The following is a 23148-nucleotide window of genomic DNA, read 5'->3' on the forward strand; positions in this document are numbered from 1 at the left end:
AAGACTTAGACTTAAATACCTTCTGTGATGTATCATATAATTTTGTCAAGTTGTTTAGTTAAAGTATTGAGATGAATTGTATACTTTGTGGGTTCCACCCACCTCTGCTTTTGTAAATATTATGTCTCTTTCAGAGAAAGGCATCAGAGAAGCTTTCTGAAAATAGTAAAATACTAATCTCCATGGCTAAGAAAAACATACCGCCAAACAGTCAACAGACCAGGGGCTCCTTAGGTATGTCATTAAGTGTGCTAAATTGACTTTAAGGTATTAATTAGTAGGCTGCCATGGAAGAGCTTTGTCTTGTCAGAAAAAAGATTTCTTTGGAATTTCAGTAACTCTTTCCTTTCCAGAGACTTACCTATGACAGTACTGTGTATATATGAAATATAATACATTCTGAGAAAGTTCTACGCATTTTAAATGATACTGCCTTGGTTATGATTTATGGAAATCATAGCAGTACGTTTATATAACTAAAAATTAATTGAAAAATTTGAATGGAATTTTTGTGTGTAAGGGGGTGAGAGAGAAACTTAATTGTTGTATAAAAATAAGGGACTTGCATTTAATGAAAAATCAAAGGAATATGCTTAAAGGATACAGAATGTTATTTGGCAAAAGACCATTTTAATTTTTGATGACAATGTTAGAGTTGTAAAGAAGGTAATACTGCAGCTCTACTGAGTCTTTGATTATTGTTTGTTATGAAAGTATTTGGAAACTTCTTAACACATTTTAGCTTATTGTGGGTATACTTTATTTCTTAAAGAAAATATGAATATTTAAAAAGTTTATCTTGTGAATTATTGATGACTGAAATTTTTTTCCATAAAGGAAGTCAAATATGATAAGTACTTTTGGTTAAAGCACTGTTCTCCAGTGGACTGTTTTTCATGGTCATGGGTATCCTACTAAATTATTAGTGGCTTTGCACTAACTGGGCACGAGGGGTTGTTGGCCAAGAGACCGAATAGTTAGTGGGAGAAAAACAGATCAAAGTAATTGCTACTTCTAGGATCAGCTATATAGGTAGTGCTTTCAATTCTGATTCTTTTACAAATTATTGGCTTATGTACAGCTTTCGTGAACTTAAGTATTATATTTTGGTTAAGTTCCTTTATCTCTTAAGACCCCCAATTTCTTTAACACGAGAATTTTTTTCTTTCTTTTTATTGTATCTGTATGAGAAGATGGATGTTAGCTGTACCTATTATAATCATTTCACAATATACATTATGCTTTATGCCTTAAACTTACCCAGTGATATATGTCAGTTATTCTCAATAACATTGGGGAAAAAGTCAGGTCAAGTACATAGTGGGAGAAATGTTAATATATTTGGCAATGGAGAGTTTTCTCAGGTGGGCTCATGTAGGAATTATAAAACAAGCTGGTCTAAAAAGGTAACGTCTGGAAATTACATATAGAATTAAAGCTTTGTGACACCATACTTTGAATAAGTAATTAAGCATAGTAGCTATCAGTGATACATAAACTGGCAATATTCATTTAGCCAATGAAAATCTATTAAAAGCTCTTAGTTGAACTATCATATAACACTACATTTTTATGGTTTTGTAAATTCTGTTAGACAGTGATGATATTCATGAACAAATAGTGATGATATTCATGGATATTGTTTATCCTTCTGATTTTTCTACTATACTTTTCACAAAAGTATTTGAGGAGCATTGCAATGACTTATGGTCAACTACCCAGATTTGGACCAAAGTTCACAAATTAAGGGCACAGTCTTCCACAAGTCTTACCTTACTTCATACACCAGTTGCAAGTTCAGGAGTTGACAGGCCATCCTCTCTTCTGACCAGCTGGCTACAACAATGGGGGTTTCCACTATCCTCTCAAGTTTGGTAATTCTCAGAGAATGACTCACATAATTCAGGAAAGTGTTATACTTATGATACAGTCTTATTATAGCAAAGATACAAACCAGAATTAGCCAAAGGGAGAGATGCATAGGGCATGGTCTGGAAGGGTCCAAATACGAAGCTTCTGGCAGCCTCAGGGATGCATTACCCTCCTGGCATATCAATATTATTGACATCCAGGAACCTCACCTGAGTCAGTGTCCAGTTTTTTCTGGGCTTTCACTGTGCAGGCATGATTGATTGAAGCACTGCCTATGTGGCTCAATGTTCAGACCCCCTACTTTCCCCTGAGGTCTGGCTGATGTCAGATGGCTCAAAAGTCCAATCTTCTACCTTCTTTCTGGAGTGACTGGCCCCCATCTGTGTCATCTCTTTAGCATAAGCTCTCTAGAGGCCCACCATAAATCACCTTATTAGTATAAACTGTAGGGTATAGCCCAAGGTACTTATGATGGATAACAAGAACATTCTTATCATTTGGAAAATTCTAAGGGTTTAGAAGTTACCTCCCAGGACCAGAGACAAAGCCTAGCGAAGTTCTTTATTTTATATATAGCATGTACATGGTGTAGTCCATATAAACTCATAAAATGATGTCCTTGATAAGGAGTTTGTTAGGATAGCTCAGATTTACTTAAATTATGAGAGTCAGCCAAAAATGATCTATAAAAACAAATGATGACTTCTCTTTCTCTAAACCATTTCTAGGCATAATATTTACAATTTTTTTAATTAAAGGAAATTCTTTGACTTCTCTTACTAAGTCATTATTGTGTATAATAACGAAACCATTACAGTTGAGAAATGCTTCCATTAATCTTTTTAATTCAGGTCTGTCAAACCTCAGTTAAAGATAATCTTCTAATCCTTTTTCTTCCTTGGATAAGTTGAACATTTTCCCTTAGATTGAGCAGTATTTCTTTGATTTTGATGCTTTATATCCTGGAAGACATTTTTAATAGATGAAGTAATGCACCCAATACTTTGAAGTTTTTCGTATATTTAAACCCAACGTTCATAGATTTTCTGAACTGCTTTTGAAATATAGTTCCTGGCTCAGTGATGAGGTTGAAAGCATTGGTTTGTTTGAGGTTTTTTTTCCCATTAAATAATAAAAATACACATGACAAAACAATTATAAAGAGTACAGAAGGATATAGCATTAAAATTTGTGACCCTCCCAACTCTGTTTTCCAGTCTGTCTTGTAAGCAGTTGCTTGTATATAAGTAACATGATTAGACTGTGCACATACTGCATAGCCCTCTCTTTTCTTTCTGTATAGGGTAGAATAGATCCTATTGTGCATTTGAAGATACTTCTTTCTTGAGTTATATTATAGGGACATGACCATGACCTCTTGAGATTAAAAAACAACCAAATGCATCTATTTGGCAGTCCTGGAGCAGTTACCATCTGCTGCTAAGGTTTCCACTACAGATGCAAGAAAAAAGTATCCTTGCCCTTTCTGTCTGTCTAATTGTGGCAGCCAAGATTGAATGGGGGAATACAGGAGGAGAACATGGTAATGTGGGAAAATATATAGAGTTTTTGCAACTCAGAAATGACCTGTAAAAAGTGAAAAGACTCTTACTCCAAAAAAAGAATTTAAAATTTGAATTAAAAAACAAAAAACAGCCTAGACCTGGCATAAAACTGTTGAATTGCTTTTATCCCTGATTGAAAGGGGAGTTCATTGTATGCCAAACTGGTAGGTGCTAGCAGGTTATAGAAGGTATCAAATAACACTTACTATGTTATATTGAAATAATTCTGCTTTTGTATTGAAATAAATCTGTTTACTGACTAGATGCTGTTCCTTGGGGCAAGAACTTACACCTCTTTATTTTCTCAAGGTGTGGCAAAGTACTTCAACACATGGGTAATGTTCATGATAAATGATGCACTGAGTCAGTATGCCTCTTGGAAGAGAGGTTGGCTTTTAAATGTATTTTAAAAAATGAAATTCATAGTAAGAAGATATTGATTAAATCAGTCAAATTTTTTCAGTAAGTTATTTAATAAAAATTATGAATTAGAGATTTTTAAAATTATAGAAACTTTTTTATTGAAGTGTAGTTGATGTACAATATTCTGTTGGGTTCAGGTATACAACAGTGATTTGACAGTTATCTACATCATTAAATGCTTACCCTAGTAAGTGTAGTTACTATCTGTCAACATATAAAGATATTACAATATTATTATTATTATTCCTGTGCTGTATATCCTTATGATGATTAATTTATATTATTGGGATTTTGTGCTCTTTATCCTATTCACCTGTTTCATCTACCCTGCATGCTCCACTCCCATGGCAACCACTAGTTTCTTCTCTGTGTCTATGAGTCTATTTCTGTTTTTTAATTTTTGTCTTTAGATTCCATATTTAAGTGAAATCATATGGTATTTGTCTTTCCTTGCCTGGCTCATTTCACTTAGCACAGCCCTTCTAGGTCCATCCATGTGGTTGCAAATGGCAAGATTTCATTCCTTTTTATGGCTGAGTAATATTCCATTGTATATATGTACTACCTCTCCTTTATCCATTCATCTATTGATGGACACTGAGGTTGCTTCTATATCTTGGCTACTGTAAGTGTGACAATAAACATAGAAGTGCACTTACCTTTTGAATCAGTGATTTTGTTTTCTTTGGGTAAATTCCCAGAAGTGGAATTGCTGGGTCATACCGTATTTTTATTTTCAGTTTTTTGGGAAACTTCCATACTTTTTTTCATAGTGGCTGCACCAATTTTCATACCCACTAACAAGGCACACCTTGACAATACTTATTTCTGGTTTTGTTGATATTAGCCATTCTGACTGGTATGAAGTGATATATCATTGTGGTTTTGATGAGCAATTCCTTGATGATTAGTGATGTTGAGCATCTTTTCATGTATCTGTTGGCGATCTGTATGTCTTCAGCAGAATGTTCAGATCCTCTGCTCATTTTTAATTGGATTGTTTGTATTTTTTTGTGTTGAGTTTGTATCAGGTCTTTATGTATGTTGGATATTAGACCCTTATTAGATATATCACTTGCAGATATATTCTCCCATACAGTAGTTTGCTTTTTGTTTTGTTGATGGTTTCCTTTACTGTGCAGAAGCTTTTTAGTTTGATGTAGTCACACTTATTTATTTTTACTTTTGTTTCTTTTACCCAGGGAGATGTATCCAGAAAAAATTTACTAATGTTAATGTTCAAGAGATTTTTTGCCTATGTTTTCTTCTAAGAGTTTTATAGTTTCATGACAGACATTAGAAGTCTTTAATCCATTTCAGATTTATTTTTGTGTCTGGCACAAGAGTGATCCAGTTTCATTCTCTTGGATATAGCTGCGAGGTTTTCCCAGAAACATTTATTGAAGAGATGGTCTTTTATCCATTGTATATGCTTGCTTCCTTTGTCATGTATTAATTGACCATATATATGTGACTTAACTTCCACGTTCTTGTTCTACTCTGTATCAACATGCATCTGTTCTTGGGACAGTACCACACTGTTTTAATCACTGTAGTTTTTACTATAGTTTGAAATCAGGGAGCATAGTGTTCCCACTTTGTTCTTCTCAATAACGCTTTGGCTACTCAGGGTCTTTTGTGGTTCTGTACAAATTTTAGGATTATTTGCTCTAGTTCAGTGAAAAATGCCATTCTGATAGGGATTACATTCAGTCTGTAGATAGCTTTGGGCACTATGGCCATTTTGACAATATTAATTCTTTCTGTCTATAAGCATGGAATATCTTTCCATTTATTTGTATCTTCTTCAATTTTTCTCATTAATATTTTCCATTTTTCAGAATACAGGTCTTTCATTTCCTTGGTTAGGTTTATTCCTAGGTATTTTATTCTTTTTGGTGCATTTGTAAAATGTATTGTTTTCTTAATTTCTCTTCATCCTAGTTTGTTACTCGTATGTAGAAATGCAACAGATATCTGTATATTGATTTTGTTTCCTGTGACTTTACTGAATTCATTTATTAGTATGAATAGCTTTTTTGGTGGAGTCTTTAGGGTTTTCTCTAGATAGTGTCATGTCATCTGCACATAGTCATAGTTTTACTTCTTCCTTACCAATTGCACTTTTATTTCTTTTTCTTGTCTGATTGCTATGGCTAGGACTGCCAATACTGTGTTGAATAAAAGTAGTGAGAGTGGGCATCCTTTTTTTGTTTCTGATCTTAGAGGAAAAGCTGTAAGATTTTAGCTTTTAGATATGATGTTAGCTGTGAATTTGTCATATATGGCCTTTATTATATTGAGGTATGCCCCCTCTATAACCACTTTGTTGAGAGTTGTTATCATGAATGAATGTTGAATTTTGTCAAATGCTTTTTGAGCATCTACTGAGATGATCAATTTACTTTTTTCCTTCTTTTTGTTAATGTGGTGTATCACATTGAATTGCAGATATGGGACCATCCTTGAGTCTCTTGTATAAACTCCACTTGGTTGTGATGAATGATACTTTGGATGTATTTTTGATTTGGTTTGTTAATATTTTCTTGAGCATTTTTGCATTCATGTTCATCAGGGATATTGGTCTGTACTTGTCATGTATTTGGTTTTAGTATTAGAGTAATGCTGGCCTTATAATGAGTTTGGAAGTATTTCTTCTTCTGTTTTTTGGAATACTTTAAGAAGGATGGGTATTAGTTTTTCTTTGAATGTTTGGTAGAATTCACCTGTGAAACCATCTGGTCTTAGACTTGTGTTTTTATTTTCCTTTTTTGGGGGTTGGGGGGAGTTTTTGATTCAGTTTTATTAGTGGTAATTGGTCTGGTCAGATTTTTTTGTTTCCTTCTGGGTCAGTCTTGAAAAAATTGTATGTTTCTAGGAATTTGTCCATTTCTTCTAGGTTGTCTGATTTATTGTCATGTAATTTTTCATAGAATTCTTTAAAATCCATTGTACCTCTGTGATGTCAGTTTAACTTCTCTTTTGTTTCTGATTTTGTGTTCTCTCTTTTTTTTCTTGATAAGTCTGGCTAAAGGTTTGCCAATTTTGTTCATCTTTTCAAAGAACTAGCTTTTGGTTTCATTGATTTTTTTCTATTGTTTTCTTAATCTCTGTTTGATTTATTTCTGCTCCTGTCTTTATTATGTCTCTCTTTCTACTGACATTGGGTTTTGTTTGTTCTCCTTTTTCTAGTTCCTTTACTTGTAACATTAGATTGTTTTGTTTGAAATTATTCTTGTTTCTTAAGGTTGGCCTGTATTGCTATGAATGTACTCTTAGAATTGCTTTTGCTGCTTCCCACAGGTTTGAACCATTATGTTTCTGTGTTTTCATTTGTTTCCTTGGATTATTTGGTTTCCTCTTTGATTGGTTCATTAATCCATTGATTATTTAGAAGTATGGTGTTTAGTCTCCATATGTTTGTGTTTTTTTCCACTTTTTTTCTTGCATTGATTTCTAGTTTCATATTGTTATGGCCAGAAAAGATGCCTGATATGATTTCAGTCTTCTTAAACTTATTGAGACTTGTTTTGTGACCTAATGTAATCTACCCTAGAGAACATTCCATGTGCATTTGAGAAGAATGTGTATTCTGCTGCTTTTGGGTGGAATATTCTGTATAGGCCTGTTAAACCCATCAGACGTCTAATGTATTGTTCATTGCCACTGTTTCCTTATTGATTTTCTGTCTGGATGATCTATCTATTGATGTAAGTAGGTATTAAAGTCCCCTACTATTACTGTATTAATGTCAATTTCTTCTTTTTTTAGGTCTGTTAGCATTTGCTTTATATATTTATATATTTAGATGCTCCTATGTTGGGTGCATAGATACTTACAATTGTTATAGCTTCTTGTGGGTCAGATTCTTTTACCATTATGTAATGCCCTTCTTTGTCTCTTGGTACTTTCATCGGTTTGGTTTTGTCTGATATAAATATTGCTACTCCTGTTTTTCTTCTTATTTCTGTTTGCATGGAATATCTTTTTCTATCCCTTCACTTTCAGTCTATGTGTGTCTTTAGGTATGAAGTCTTTTGTTAGGCAGCATATAGATGAGCTGCCTTTTTTCTTTTTCTAAATCTGTTTCATCACCCTGTATCTTTTGTTGGAGCATTTAGTCCACTTACATTTTTAATAACTATTAATAGGCACTTATTGTCAATTTGTTGTTTTCTGTTTGTTCTTGTACTTTTTCTCTGTTCCTTTCTTTCCTCTGCTGTTTTCTTCCCTTGTGATTTGATGCCTTTCTTTAGTGTTATGCTTGGTTTCCTTTCTCTTTATTTCTTGTATATCTCATATGCTTTTGGTTTGTGGTTACAATGAAGTTTAACCATCCTATATATGTAACGTTCTCTGTTAGGTTGGTGGTCACTTATTTTCAAACACATTCTAAATGTACTACTTTATTATTATTCCTCCCTCCATGTTTTATGTATGTGATACACATTTACATCTTTTTATTTTGTGTATCCCTTAATTAATTTTTGTGTATAATTGATTTTACTGCTTTTGTGTTTTGAACTTCGTACTCACTTTGCAAGGGATTGGTCTGCTACCTGTACTATAGGTTTGTTTTCACTGATGAAAAACATTAAATTTAAAACATTTCCATTTGAAGAAGTCCTTTCACATACCTTGTAAGGCCAGGTTAGTGGTGAGGAATTAACTTTTAATGTGTATCTGGGAAACTTTTTATCTCTACTTCTGCTCTGAATAATAGCATTAATGGGTAGAATATTCTTGTTGTAGATTTTTCCTTTAAACACTTCGCATAGTTCATGCCACTCCCTTCTGGCCTGTAGTTTCTGCGGAAAAATATGCTGGTAGTTTTGTAGGGTTTCTTTTATAGGTAACTTTCTGCTTTTTCTTGCTTCTTCCTACTTTTAATATTCTTTATCTTTAAACTTGGCTACTTTAATTACTATGTGATTTGGTGTAGAGTTCCTTTGTTCATCTTGTTAGGGCCTTTCTGCACTTCCAGGACTTAGACGTCTGTTACCTTCCTCAGGTTGGGGTAAATTCTCAGCTATTATTTCTTCAAATAGATTTTCTACACCTTTCAATCTTCTCTTTCTGGGATCCCTATTATACAAATATTTTTGCATTTGGACTTGTTGCAGGGTATCCTTAGCATATTCTCATTTTTTAGAAATCCTTTCTCTGTTTCTCAGCTTGTTACTTTCCAGAACCCTGTCCTCTAGATCATTGATCTGTTCTTCTGCATCCTCTATTAATTCCCTCTACTATATTTTCATTTTAGTTTTATTCTTCAGGTCTGATTGGTCTTTTTATATTTTCTCCTTTTTGAGGTCCTTCCTGAGTTTGTCTGTTCTGTTTCTCCAGTTCAGTGAGTCTCTTTACTTTGAATTCTTTATCAGGTAGATTTCTTATCTGCGTTTCAGTTAGTACTTTTCCTGGTTTATCTTGTTCTTTTGTTTGGGACATATTCCTCTGCTTTCTCATTTTGTCTGGTTCTCTGTGTTTGGTGTTTCTGTGTATTAGAAAGATCAGCTGTATCTCCTGGTCTTGAAGGTAGTGGCTTTGTGTTGTAGGCTTCCTGTGATGCCTAGAAACACCAAACCCCCTACTCACCAGAGCTAGGTGCTCAAAGCATGTCCCCCGTGTGGGCTGTGCACACCCTCCTGAGCCACAGCTATGGCTGGTGGGCCTTCACCCAGACTGGCTTTCAGCAGTAGCTGATTTCAACTGCTCTGCTTTGTTGTGTGAAGCTAATGCAGCTTAATAATCAACCCAGCCCCTCCATTTTGATGGGGGGTCCACACTCAGCCTGGCTGTCAGCAGTGGCTGAGCCCTGCTGTTATGCTTCAGTGTGTGATGCTGGTGCAGATTTAATGAGTGACCAGGCCTGGTGCTGGTGTAGCTTGTGTCCTTCTGTTGCTGTGCACTATGGGTGGGCCTGCACTCAGCCTAGTTGCCAGCAATGGCTTATGCAACTATTGCTGGGCTGAGCATGTTGGATGGGACAAGTTTGTAGGGGAATGCCAGAGCAGGGCAACCATGGTAGATGGAGAGTTTCAGAACTAGCTTCTGCAAGTGTCTGGCCAGCTGGGTTTAGGAAGGCTGGAAAAGTGGCATCTTCCAGCCTTTTCACCTCTGGATACAGCTCCCTCAGACCCCCACCCCTCTGGCACACTTGTTGAAGCTAGTAAATCTCTTTAAAACTGCTTTTTTCTATGTTGAGTCTCAGAACATTTGATCTAGTCCTCCACGAGTGAAAATAGGCCCCCTGGTGTTCAGTCCTGTTGATTTGCAAGGGCTATTGCTGTGGGGAGATGTCTTGCTGGAGCGTATCTTCAGGGTTATGTGTACTTGGTTCCCTGGCATTTATCTCCTCCTTGTACCATTCCTCTCTCCTTCCTGCTTGCTAGTTGTAATGAAGGAAGGGCTTGGATCCTAAAGGATTGCAGCTGTGCCCCATTACCCTTCTCACTGTGTTCTTCTCTTTTTCACCAAGTGTAGAAGATTTCTTTCTGTTGTCTTCAGGTCATTTTCAGTTAGTTGTATTAGCTGTAGTTGCTCCTCTTTGTACGTGGGAGGAGGTTATCACAGTGACTTCCCATCCAGTCATCTTTCTCCTAGAATCTCCTTCAAAATTGTTTTTGACTATCCTTTTTTCAAATACAATCTTTATTAATAAACAGGAAAGGCTGTTAGGTTATATTTAGAAAAATCTTAGTTCAAATCCAACATTAAAGTCACTGTATTTGTCAGGGTTCTCCAGAGAACAGAACCAATAGGGTATTTATGTGTATATGTATATTTGTATGTATCTGTGTATACATGTCTTGCCAGTGGGTTTCAGCCCCAGCAACTTTGCTATGGATTCAATGTGACCAAAGAAATTGACAGCAAAGCGTTCTTTGGGGTAAAAGGGTTTATTACCCGTCTTATTCTCCCATCGGTAGGTTGAGCACTAGCGTCTCTGCCTCCACCCAGAGCACTGGGCCGAGCTCTCTATGTAGTGCAATAATAGCTTATTGCCTGCAGGTGTGGAAGTGGTAGCCTAGCAACAGGCCAGTTACATCATCAGGTGGTTTAAGTTCAGTGAGGATCCTGGCCATAGGAACCCCAACTTCCCCACAACACACACACAGAGGGATAGAGAGAGGGAGAGATTTAAGGAAGTGGCTTATGTTATTGTGGAGGCTGGAAGTCTAAAATGTACAGGATAGGCTGGAATGCCAGTGGCCCAGGAAAGCGCTGATACTGCAGTTCATGTTAGAAGATTGTCTGGTGCAGAATTTCTTCTTGCCTGCAGGAGATTTGTCTTTGCTCTGTTAAAGTTTTAAACTGATTGAATGAGGTCCACCCACATTATGGAGGACAATCTGCTTTACTCAGAGTTTATTTATATATTTTTATTAGCATGATCTCATTGGGAGGCACTTTTTAAAAATTGAGATACATGCAATAAAATGCACAAATCTTGTTTACAGCTTGGTAAATTTTGACTTGTGTATATATTTATGTAACCATCTTCCTGATCAAGATATCAAACTTTCACTAGTTTTTTTCCCTTTCATTTCTTTCACCCATCCCCTTAACCCGCTACCCTATGATAACCACCAGTCTGTTCTCTGTGTTTGAGTCTATTTCAGTTTTGTTCCTTGTTTTTTAGATTCTACATGTAAGTAGAATCATACACTATTCGTCTTTCTCTGTCTGACTTATTTCATTTAGCATATAGTACTTTCTGAGTCCATCTATGTTGTCACAAATTGCAAGATTTGTTTTTTTATTGTAGTAATATTCCCTTATATATATTTATCACATTTTTTTATTGAAGTATAGTTGATACACAATTTTCAAGTATATAAATACAAAGCAGTGGTTCAACAGTTACATACATTATTAAATCCTCATCCCAACTAGTACAATTACTAGCTGTTAAAATAAAAAGATGTTATAGAATCATTGGCTATATCTCCATGCTTTATTGCCATTCCTGTGACCACCTTATATTATGATTGAGAATTTTTGTGCCCTTAAAATCCATCAATTTAAATGTTACTCCCATCCAAAAAACTCCCTCACAGAAGCATCCATAATAATATTTGACCACAAATCTATGCACCATGGACTAGCCAAGTTGACACATAAAATTAATCATCATCGTCACAATTGACATCTTTTCTCTTTATCTAATTTCCTTACAGGTGGGATAGAAGTTATGTTAACAAGTTAATTCAAGTAGAATTTCACATAGCTGTTAGGACTAATCTTTAGTGTTTCCTGACTTGTCTATGTTGTATGTTGTTATGCCAACAACTTAGATATCTTAGACAACAGGGACAAATTTCTAGAAAAACCTGTTACTGAGACTGATTCAAAAAGAAATGGAAACTATAAATAGTTCTATAACATATAAAGAAATGGAATTTTTCATTAAAAATCACAAAAGCACAGGGCTGGAGAGTTTCACTGATTAATTGTATCAAACATTTAAAGAAGTAATACTATTCTTTCACAAACTTAAGGGAAAAAAATATGAGAGAAAGGCATACTTCTTAACATTTTTTTGTAAGGCTAGTAGTATCCTGATATCATGGCCAGGTGAAGTTTTCATAAGAAAAGAGCACTACAAACCAGTATCCCTCATCAATATAGATGTAGAAATCCTCAACGAAACATTAACCTACTTGAATCTAGCAACATATACAAATGATTATATACTCTGGCCAAGGGAGTTTTATCACAGGAATGCAAGTTCAGTTTTAACATCTCAAAATTAATGTAATATACTAGATTAATAGAGTTGAGGACAAAAAGCATATGATCCTCTCTTGAGTTGCTCAAGAAGCATTAGACAAAATGCCACATTCATTCAGGATAAAAATTGCCAACAAACTGGGATTAGAAGAGATCTTTTAATCCTAAGGAAGGGTATCTGTTTAAAACCTAGGGTTAACATCATGCATAATAGTTTATGACTGCATGCTTTTCTATAAGAGCAGGAACATGACGAGGATGTATACTTTTACCACATATAATCAATATTGTACTGAAGGTCCTACCAGTGTAATGAGGAAGAAAAAGAAATAGAAGCATCAAGGTTGGAAAGAAGTACAAACTGTCCTTATTTGCAGATTATGATTCTGCTTGAGGAAAACCCTAAGGAATCCACAAAAAAACCTATTAGAAGTAATAAATGAGTTCAGCAAGATACCTGGATATGAAATCAATATACAAAAATCAATTGTATTTCTACATATTAGCAATGAACATAAGATCTGAAAATAATATTAAGTAAACAATTCCATTCATAAAGCAAAAAGAGTAAAATACTTAAAAAGTAAATTTAAACAAAGGACAAGGCTTTTATAGATGTACCTCATTTTATTGCTTCTCACATTTGTTCTTTGTAGATAGTGCCTTTTTTTTTTAATTGAAGATTTGTGGCAACCCTGCATCAAGCAAGTCTATTGGCACTATTTTTCCAACAGCATTTGCCCATTTTGTGTCTTTGTGTCGCATCTTGGTAATTCTTTCAATACTTGGAACTTTTGCATCAATTTTATTGTATTTGTATGGTGATATCAATGCTTACGACTCATGAAAGCTCAGATGATTGTTAGCATTTTTTAGCAATAGAGCATTTTTAAATTAAGGCATGTACATTGTTTTTTTTGACATAAGGCTATTCACAGTTTATATAGACTATAAACTCTTATATGCACTAGAAAACCAAAAACTTCATTTGACTCACTTTATTGTGATACTTGCTTTACTTCAGTGGTCTGGTACTAAACCCATAATATCTCTGAGGTGTGCCTGTGCACAGAATACTATAAAACATGTCTGAGAGGAATTAAAGAACATTCAAGTAAATGGGTAGACATTCTGTGTTTGTGGATTAGAAGTCTCTCAATATTATCAGGATTGCCAAAGCATAGAAAAAATGCTACATATTGTAAGCTATGTACAAGGCAAATGATGTTCAAATTACTCTTGAAAAGTTTTTAGCAAAGAAAGCATTTAGGTCTCAATGTTTCTAATGTTTTAAATTTCAGTGTACCAAGTTATTTATTAGCTTACTATTTCTTAATTTCCCTATATGTTTTTAAGCAACAGTAAGATAATTTTTACTGTTTTGACAAAAATTCATGAAGGTCACAAAGCAATCATAGTTTTCCATTGATTTGGAAGATGGTTGCACTGTTACAGCTTGCATGGTGATCAGTGCAATACCAGCAGGTTTCTCAATATGCTGGTTTATAAGGAAATTAAAAAAACTTCGATAGCTATAGCCATCTTACAGAAAAAGGAGTAACTTGGAGAACTTAAAAGTGTTATATATAAAGACTTATTGTAGTAATTAAGGTAGTTTAGTTTTGGTATGTGGTTAAGCGGTAGACCACTGGAACAGAACAAAAAACATAGAAACAAATTCACTCATATACAGACATCTGATTTATGACATAGGTGCCTCTGCAATTGAGTGGGGTAAAGGATGGCCTTTCCAGTAAGTAGTGCTGGATAAGTTAGACATTCATGCCAAGAAAAAGAAAGGGAAAGAAAGAACCTTAACCTGTAGCTCACCTCAGACTGCATACAGTATTAATTCAAGACAGATCATTGAGCTAAATGTAAAACCTCATGCTATAAAGCTCTTAGAGAAAACATAGTAGAATGCCTTCTAGGTATTGGGGGTAGATGAGGATTTCTTAAACAGATGACGAAAAGAACTAACCAAGAAGTTTGAGTAAATGAACTTCATTAAAATTAAAGAGTTATTCATCAAAAGATACAAGAATGTGGAAGGCAGCTATATGTATATGTGTATGTAGTTTTATATGTATAAATGTAGATGCATGTGTATATATGTATATACATATATATAAAATCTACAAATCTGAAGAAAAAGACTCTAATTTTAAAAATAGGCAAAATAGATGGATAAGTATTCTCAAATGAGTAAATCCAAATCCATTTGAAAAGGTATGCAGTAGTCATTAGGAAAATGCAAATTGAAACTATAGTGGGACACGCACACAATTATAATATTTAATATTTAAAGGGCTTACAATACCAAGAATAGGCAAGGATGTGGATTTCATTAATTGCTAGTGGGAATTCATTCATTGCTAGTGGGAATGTATAATGGTACAAATCTGAAAAACTGGCAGTATCTACTAAACCCTGTGACCTTCTCCAGTGACCAACAGTTCCAGTCCTAGGAATATAGCCAAGAGGATTACTCCTCTTGAAATTCATGTGTTCACCAAAAGATATGTTTAAGAAAGTCAGTGGAGCTTTATTTACAGAGTATTTCAGGTTCTTAAGATTCACTTTTCCTGCTCTGAAGTCATTATTTTGGAAATATGCAAGTAAGGATTACAGATTACCAAAGTAAGATAAGAAGATTTTACTTTTGTTACTCAGATTAGATATGATTTTTAAAAATTCATTTTAAATACAATTATGCTTAAAGAAATTTGGAAAAGAAAGAATTATAAGGAAAAAATTACACCGATGTAATTTAAAAGTAATACCAGAAAGAAAGCAACAGCAGGGTTTTACATTGTAGAGAAGCTCTGGAATTATCTGATAAACTATGAACTATAATGGAATAATGCAATAAACTATAGCAAAGATTTTGAAAACTAGTAAAAATGAAATGGTATTTTTACTAATTTTTAGTTGTACTTTTAATTATCATTCCTTTTAACATATGTAGTGTTAGGGTTCTCTTATTACAAACTAAAATCTAGACATTCTACCTCTTTTGTTCAGTTGATACAAGTCAAATGTATCCTTTGTAATAATGCTTTTATAGTTGAAGTTTGAATACAGTGTTTTCCTCAAAGCAATCACATCTCTTGATAAATTACCTGCTTATGAAAAGGCCTTTTATTTTTACTATAATTGCCCTTTACTTATTTTTGCATAATGCCTTCTCATAGTAATAATGAAAAGAAAAAACAGAATTCCATGGTAATTTGTTTTCTCAATGCTGTGTTAGAAGGTAAATTAATTTTAGAATAATAGTATACTTTAGTTTTACGTATTTTATTTAACCTAGAACCACTGTAGACACCAAATACTTCTAATTAACTTGGTTCCGAAGCACAATGTTAACTATCTTAGAGTCACTGATGTACCTGAAGTGACATCAGTTCAAATGACCCTAAGATGACACCAGATGCTTTACTGGCCACTAGAACCATCAGAGACAACTGCCCTGAATATGTAAGTCTTAGCTAGTTTCTTAGCTCATTAAGTCGATTGAGGTGCCATTGTTAATGCATAGTTTAAAGTGAATAGAATATTTAAATTGTATACAGTTCTTGATTTTATTTCTAAGACCTATGTCTAATGCCATAAAATGTTGGTATTGGATGTCAAAAGTAGAATTATAAAGTTAGTATTTTTTTTACTATACCTTAATTGATAAAATTTTAAGTAATTCAGAAGGCATTGTGTTACTACAAATACTGTCGAATCAATAGTAAAAAGTTGAACTTAGTATGAACAATAATCTATAAATGAGAATGAATCATGTTTTTCTTTCTATTCCTCCATATAAATCTATTAAGCAGACTTGAAAAACAGAAGCAAAAGCCACCTTAAAGAGTTGATTTTGCAGAAAGCTATAAATTACTTGTTCCCTGAGTCAGAAAGCCAACCACATTGGGAGACATCATCCTTGCAGCATTTTCTCCTTAACACAGTAGAGCATGCATTGTGACCCTATATAACTAGAGATGTATCTTGTTACTAGTTATTATGCTTCCTTTATGCAATCAGATGACTAAAAGTAGTAGTAAAATACTAATAATAGTGTGTTTTTTTCTCTTTCATTCATTCTTTCCTCATAGGCATTCATTCATATATTTGACTATTCACACATTTATTCACTGAACATTTCTTGGGTATAGGTTGTATGCCAGGCATTATACAATTGAATAAAGCATGGATCATGCTTTCATGGATTTTGTAGTTTAGTTTCATATGAGTTATATTCCATTCTGAACATGAGACTCCAAATTCTTTCTTTCTTTAGGCTTAAACTCTGTTTCTTTAAAAAAAGGGTTTAGATTGCTTTGTGAGGAAAAAATGCCTTTCTAGGATGATTTAAAATACCAAGTATATGGAATTATTAAGATTCTTTTGGAAGGGAATCAGAAACATGAATGAAAGGTGTCCCTAAGGAATCCTCTGTTACATTCTCTGTCATCGGGAAGTAAGTAAGCCAAAAGTGTTAAAGAGAATTTCATGGTGTTTATGGTGGAAAGTGGAATTTGGTATTCCATAAAAATTAATAGGTATCCCTTTATGTTTATATCTAAACATACTTTGGCCTCTTTCCCCTTGAAATATTTCAGTGATGTAACAAAGTAATGATAAGACACATTCATGATAAATTCCCATCATTTAGCTGCATTATGAGGGACTGAGGCACATGGTAATCAGTTATGTCATCTATATTCCTTGTTAGCTAACTTTCCAAAGAAAATTTTTACTTTGTTTAGAAGTAGTAATTTCTCAAACTATGGTATTATGTAACAGTACTGAAAAAGGGAAGGGGCTTAAGAAATCTAAATACTTACCAGTGATGCTTGTACAACATTGTGAATGTACTTAATGCCACTGAATGGTATGCTTAAAAATGGTTAAAATAGTATATTTTTTATTATGTATTTTTTGGCCACAATAAAAATTATTACCATTTACATGAAATCAGAATTGGTGGCTTAACTTTAAACGTTCTTGAAAATTTCAGCTTGAGCCATGCATGGGTCTTATATTTTTTTCTCAAATTTTATATAACAAAGATATTCCTGTGTGTTAAAAGTTCATGTTAATAATTTCACAGAATAAAGAACAGACATTAAAATTGTAGGTATTTTTGAAGAACTTTCAGTAGAATTAAGTGAAAATGTAAAGGTAATCAGCTTTTCATTGCTTTAATTTTGCACTCCTTAAAAAAACAAGGTGCCAAACAGTGCAAAAGTATGTTTATAGATGTGTTAAAAAGTCTTTGGAAGGAGAGGAGAAGCAGTTAGTACTTGGTGTTTTGAGCAGGGAGAACTGGGTGAGGGGTTCACGGGTAGGAGGGATAGTTTCCATTAAGTGAATATATTACCTTTTGAAGCATTTTAAGTACAAAATGTTTTGTTCTCATCTCTGTCTCAGAATCAGGAGGACTGTGTTCTTTCCTACTGTGCTTTGTTATAGGAGATTGTATTGAAATTGACGTTGGTTTGAAAATGAGCCAATTACTTGTTTTCTTTCTAGGAATTGATTATGGATTAAGTTTACCACTTGGGGAAGACTATGAGCGGAAGAAGCATAAGCTAAAAGAAGAATTGAGGCAAGATTATAGACACTATCTTACTCAGGTAATGAATTTGATTAACTAGCTGCATCTTATACTTAAAAATTCATCTCCTAAATTTGATTTCTTGAGGTTTTAGTCATATGTGCTAATTTTTAGGTTTTCATTGTATCTAGGAATGGGATACTACAGTGAAAGTTAAGTGATATTTATGATGTTGATGGAGAAAAAAAATGGTCTAAGAACTGATGCCATGGAGTAACACAGACTCTTGACCTTTGGAGTAGGGCAGTGGGTTCTGTTTTTAAGTGAGATTGTAAATTCTGGTTGTTCATGTTTTCTGTAAAGTTATCATGGCTTAAAATAGCCCATTTCCTACTCTTCTACATTCCCTAACAATGTATTAAAATGACACATGGAGTTCTAGTTGCTAATCCTTTTTCTATGAGTTAAATTTATAAAACTTCATTTAACATATTTATTTAACTACCCAAATCTTTGCTTTATGGTTTTATGTTTACTTAGCAGAACCCTTGCTTTAAGTATATTTTGTTAATTATATAATAGCTAAACTAAAGATTTAAGTTTTAAAATGCAGTTTATGTTTTAGGTTACAAAATTATTTTAAACAATCATGTTTCTAGTCATCTCAAGAGATTCTTCAGTTTTTTTTTTCTACTTTATAATGTTTGTTACAATCGTGATTTGCACATGGTGAAAAAGGATTTTGCATACATTATATCAATGGTTTGTTTCCCTTGACTTTAGGGTATTACACAAGCAAGAAGAAGGGTAGGGTTGCCTGCAAAATGGTCTTATTTTTTTAAATTTGTTTGTTTTTTGTTTTAGATTTAGTAGCTTGCAGTCATTTGCATTTGTGATATTTCTGCTCTCAAACAAGAAAAATAGCTTCATCTGTGATTTTCAAACTTTTGATACCATTTTGTATTCTTGTTTTTACCAACGTGACATCTATACATTATGATTTTCCATTACTGCAATAAAGCATTCTTTTTGATTCCTGCTTTGCATTTGGTTTTGTTGCTTTCTTATGCATCCTTTAGAAATATTCTGCAGCCATTGTAAGTCTATTTGTTTTCAGCATGCCAATTTTTGTTCTTCAAATTGTGCTGATCACATTAAGATTAATAAGATAATAGAATATTGAAGATATTCTAAGATGTTTTTAAAACTATGTGTTGTCAGGATATAGATTACTCAATATTTTTGCACCCAAACCTGTGGATTGCATTTGTAAATTTATATTGGAAAACAAAGAGAAGCTGTTTTATACTTTTACAAAACTAAAAAAAAATTACACACATCCATTCATGATTCAACCAATACTTACTTTTTAAATACTTACCATGGAGATGAAGCAGGTCTGAATGCTGTCTTCAAGGGACTTGGAATCTAGTTGTAGAACTAACATTCATACAGTTCAGAAAGTGATAACTCTTACAAGGAGAACATAATCAGGAAAGGCCTTGAGGTGTTATTTTGTAAGACATTATAGGATAGGTAGAACTCAGGTATTCTAGAGTGTGAATTGAGGAGAAGCAGCTTTTCAGATAGAGAATATAAAATGAAGAAGGACTTAGAGGGTAGACTTAAGCTTCTTAAGATGAGGCATATTAGGCTTACTAGCCTGACTGGGTTTGCGTAGATTTTTTTTGAGAGTAGTCAGTAAATAATGATGTAGATATGTAGGATAGAACCAGATGAGAAAGCAGTAGATTTCTTTTTTTGTTATCATTAATCTACAATTACATGAAGAGCATTATGTTTACTAGGGTGCCCCATTCACTAAGTCCCCCCCACAAACCCCATTACAGTCACTGTCCAGCAGCATAGTAAGATGTTGTAGAATCATTACTTGTCTAGAATCTCTGTGTTGCACAGCCCTCCCCATGCCCCCCTCCCACATTATACATGCTAATCGTGATACCCCCTTTATTTTTCCATGCCCTTATCTCTCCATTCCTTCCCATTCTCCCTAGTCCCTTTCCCTTTGGTAACTTAGTCCATTCATGGGTTCTGTGATTCAGCTGCTGTTTTGTTCCCTCAGTTTTTCTTTGTTCTTATACTCCACATATTAGTGAAATCATTTGGTATTTGTCTTTCTCCGCCTGGCTTATATCACTGAGCATAATACCCTCTAGCTCCATCCATGTTGTTGCAAATGGTAGGATCTGTTTTCTTCTTATGGCTGAATAATATTCTATTGTGTATATTTACCACATCTTCTTTATCCATTCATCTACTGATGGACACTTAGGTTGCTTCCATTTCCTGGCTATTGTAAATAGTGCTGCAATAAACATATGGGTGCATCTGTCTTTTTCAAACTGGGCTGCTGCACTCTTAGGGTAAATTCCTAGAAATGGAATTCCTGGGTCAAATAGTATTTCTATTTTGAGATTTTTGAGGAACCTCCATACTCCTTTCCATAGCGGTTGAACAAGTTTACATTCCCACCAGCAATGTAGGAGGGTTCCCCTTTCTCCACAACCTCACCAACATTTGTTGTTTGTCTTTTGGATGGTAGCCATCCTTACTGGTGTGTGGTGATATCTCATTGTGGTTTTAATTTCTATTTCTCTGATAATTAGCGATGTGGGGCATCTTTTCATGTGTCTGTTGGCCATCTGAATTTGTTCTTTGGAGAACTGTCTGTTCAGCTCCTCTGCCCATTTTTTAATTGAATTATTCACTTTTTGTTTGTTGAGGTGTGTGACCTCTTTATATATTTTGGATGTCAACCCTTTATCGGATCTATCATTTATGAATATATTCTCCCATACTGTAGGGTACCTTTTTGTTCTATTGAAGGTGTCCTTTGCTGTACAGAAGCTTTTCAGCTTGATATAGTCCCACTTGTTCATTTTTGCTTTTGTTTCCCTTGCCCGGGGAGATATGTTCATGAAGAAGTTGCTCATGTTTATGTCCAAGAGAATTTTGCCTATGTTTTTTTCTAAGAGTTTTATGGTTCATGACTTACATTCAGGTCTTTGATCCATTTCAAATTTACTTTTGTATATGGGGTTAGACAAGGATCCAGTTTCATTCTCTTACATGTAGCTGTCTAGTTTTGCCAACACCAACTGCTGAAGAGGCTGTCATTTCCCCATTGTACGTCCATGGATCCTTTATTGTATATTAATTGACCATATATGTTTGGGTTAATGTCTGGAGTCTCTATTCTGTTCCACTGGTATGTGGCTCTGTTCTTGTGCCAGTACCAAATTGTCTTGATTACTATGGCTTTGTAGTAGAGCTTGAAGTTAGGGAATGAGATTCCCCCCATTTTATTCTTCCTTCTCAGGATTGCTTTGGCTATTTGGAATCTTTGGTGTTTCCATATGAATTTTTGAACTATTTGTTCGAGTTCATCAAAGAATGCTGTTGGTAATTTAATAGGGATTGCATCAAATCTGTGTATTGCTTTGGGCAGGATGGCCATTTTGCTGATATTAATTCTTCCTAGCCAAGAGCATGGGATGAGTTTCCATTTATTAGTGTCCTCTTTAATTTCTCCTAAGAGTGTCTTATAGTTTTCAGGATATAGGTCTTTCACTTCTTTGGTTAGGTTTTTTCCTGGGTATTTTATTCTTTTTGATGCAATTATGAATGGTTTCCCAATTTCTCTTTCTATTGGTTCATTGTTAGTGTATAGGAAAGCCACAGATTTCTGTGTGTTAATTTTGAATCCTGCAACTCTGCTGTATTCCGATATCAGTTCTAGTAGTTTTGGAGTGGAACCTTTGGGTTTTTTATGTACAATATCATGTCATCTGCAAATAGTGACAGTTTGACTTTTTCTTTACCAATCTGGATTTCTTGTATTTCTTTGTTTTGTCTAATTGCCATGGCTAGGACCTCCACTACTATGTTAAATAACACTGGGGAGAGTGGGCATCCCTGTCTTGTTCCCGATCTTAGAGGAAAAGCTTTCAGCTTCTCACTATTCAGTATGATGTTAGCTGTGGGTTTATCATATATGGCCTTTATTATGTTGAGGTACTTGCCCTCTATACTCATTTTGTTGGAGTTTTTATCATGAATGGATGTTGAATTTTGTCAAATGCTTTTTCAGCATCTATGGAGATGATCGTGTGATGTTTGTCCTTCTTTTTGTTGATGTGGTGGATGATATTGATGGATTTTCAAATGTTGTACCATCCTTATATCCCTTTGATGAATCCCACTTGGTCATGGTATATGATCCTTTTGATATATTTTTGAATTCAGTTTGCTAATATTTTATTGAGAATTTTAGCATCTACATTCATCAGGGATATTGGTCTGTAATTTTCTTTTTTTGGTGGGGTCTTTGCCTGGTTTTGGTATTAGGGTGATGTTGGCTGCATAGAATGAGTTTGGGAGTATTCCCTCCTCTTCTATTTTTGGGAAAACTTTAGGGAGAATAGGTATTATGTCTTCTCTGTATGTCTAATAATATTCCGAGGTAAGTCGTCTGGCCTGGGGGTTTTGTTCTTGGGTAGTTATTTTATTACCATTTCAATTTCTTTGCTTCTAATTGGTTTGTTTAACTTTTGTGTTTCTTCCTTGGTCAGTCTTGGAAAGTTGTATTTTTCTAGGAAGTTGTCCACTTCTTCTAGGTTTTCCAGCTTGTTAGCATATAGGTTTTCATAGTATTCTTAAATAATTCTTTGTATTTCTGTGGAGTCTGTCGTCATTTTTCCTTCCTCCTTTCTGATTTTGTTCATGTGTGTTGATTCTCTTTTTCTCTTAACAAGTCTGGCTAGAGGCTTATCTATTTTGTTTATTTTCTCAAAGAACCAGCTCTTGGTTTCATGGATTTTTTTGTATTGCTTTATTCTTCTCAATTTTGTTTACTTCTTCTCTGATCTTTATTATGTCCGTCCTTCTGCTGACTTTAGGCCTCATTTGTTCTTCTTTTTCCAGTTTCGATAATTGTGATGTTAGACTATTCATTTGGGATTGTTCTTCCTTCTTTAAGTA

At 34.3% G+C, this 23148-nt stretch overlaps 1 protein-coding gene and 1 non-coding gene across 25 annotated transcripts in view; both read left to right on the forward strand.

Moving 5' to 3' along the window:
- The window catches only part of CSPP1 (centrosome and spindle pole associated protein 1), a 196653-nt gene that overhangs the window by 16008 nt on the left and 157497 nt on the right, over nt 1-23148 (forward strand). For 22 of the 24 annotated variants that reach the window (XR_012128224.1, XM_036998184.2, XM_036998183.2 and 19 more), the window contains 2 exons: nt 135-234; nt 18123-18226. Coding sequence is in view for 22 of the 24 variants with exons in the window: in XM_036998184.2 (XP_036854079.2) it covers nt 135-234; nt 18123-18226 (204 nt within the window). In the remaining 2 variants the exon portion in view is untranslated. Of the gene's footprint in view, nt 1-134; nt 235-18122; nt 18227-18930; nt 18955-23148 lie in introns of all 24 variants that reach the window. The other 2 variants (XM_036998188.2, XM_036998187.2) reach the window with 2 other exon arrangements.
- Nucleotides 3272-3405, forward strand: LOC118968346 (small nucleolar RNA SNORA31). Its single transcript, XR_005055964.1, has one exon. It is a non-coding gene; the product is annotated as a small nucleolar RNA SNORA31 (small nucleolar RNA).

The sequence above is a fragment of the Manis javanica genome, chromosome 2 (genome assembly GCF_040802235.1).
Source record: "Manis javanica isolate MJ-LG chromosome 2, MJ_LKY, whole genome shotgun sequence".
Lineage (NCBI taxonomy): Eukaryota > Metazoa > Chordata > Mammalia > Pholidota > Manidae > Manis > Manis javanica.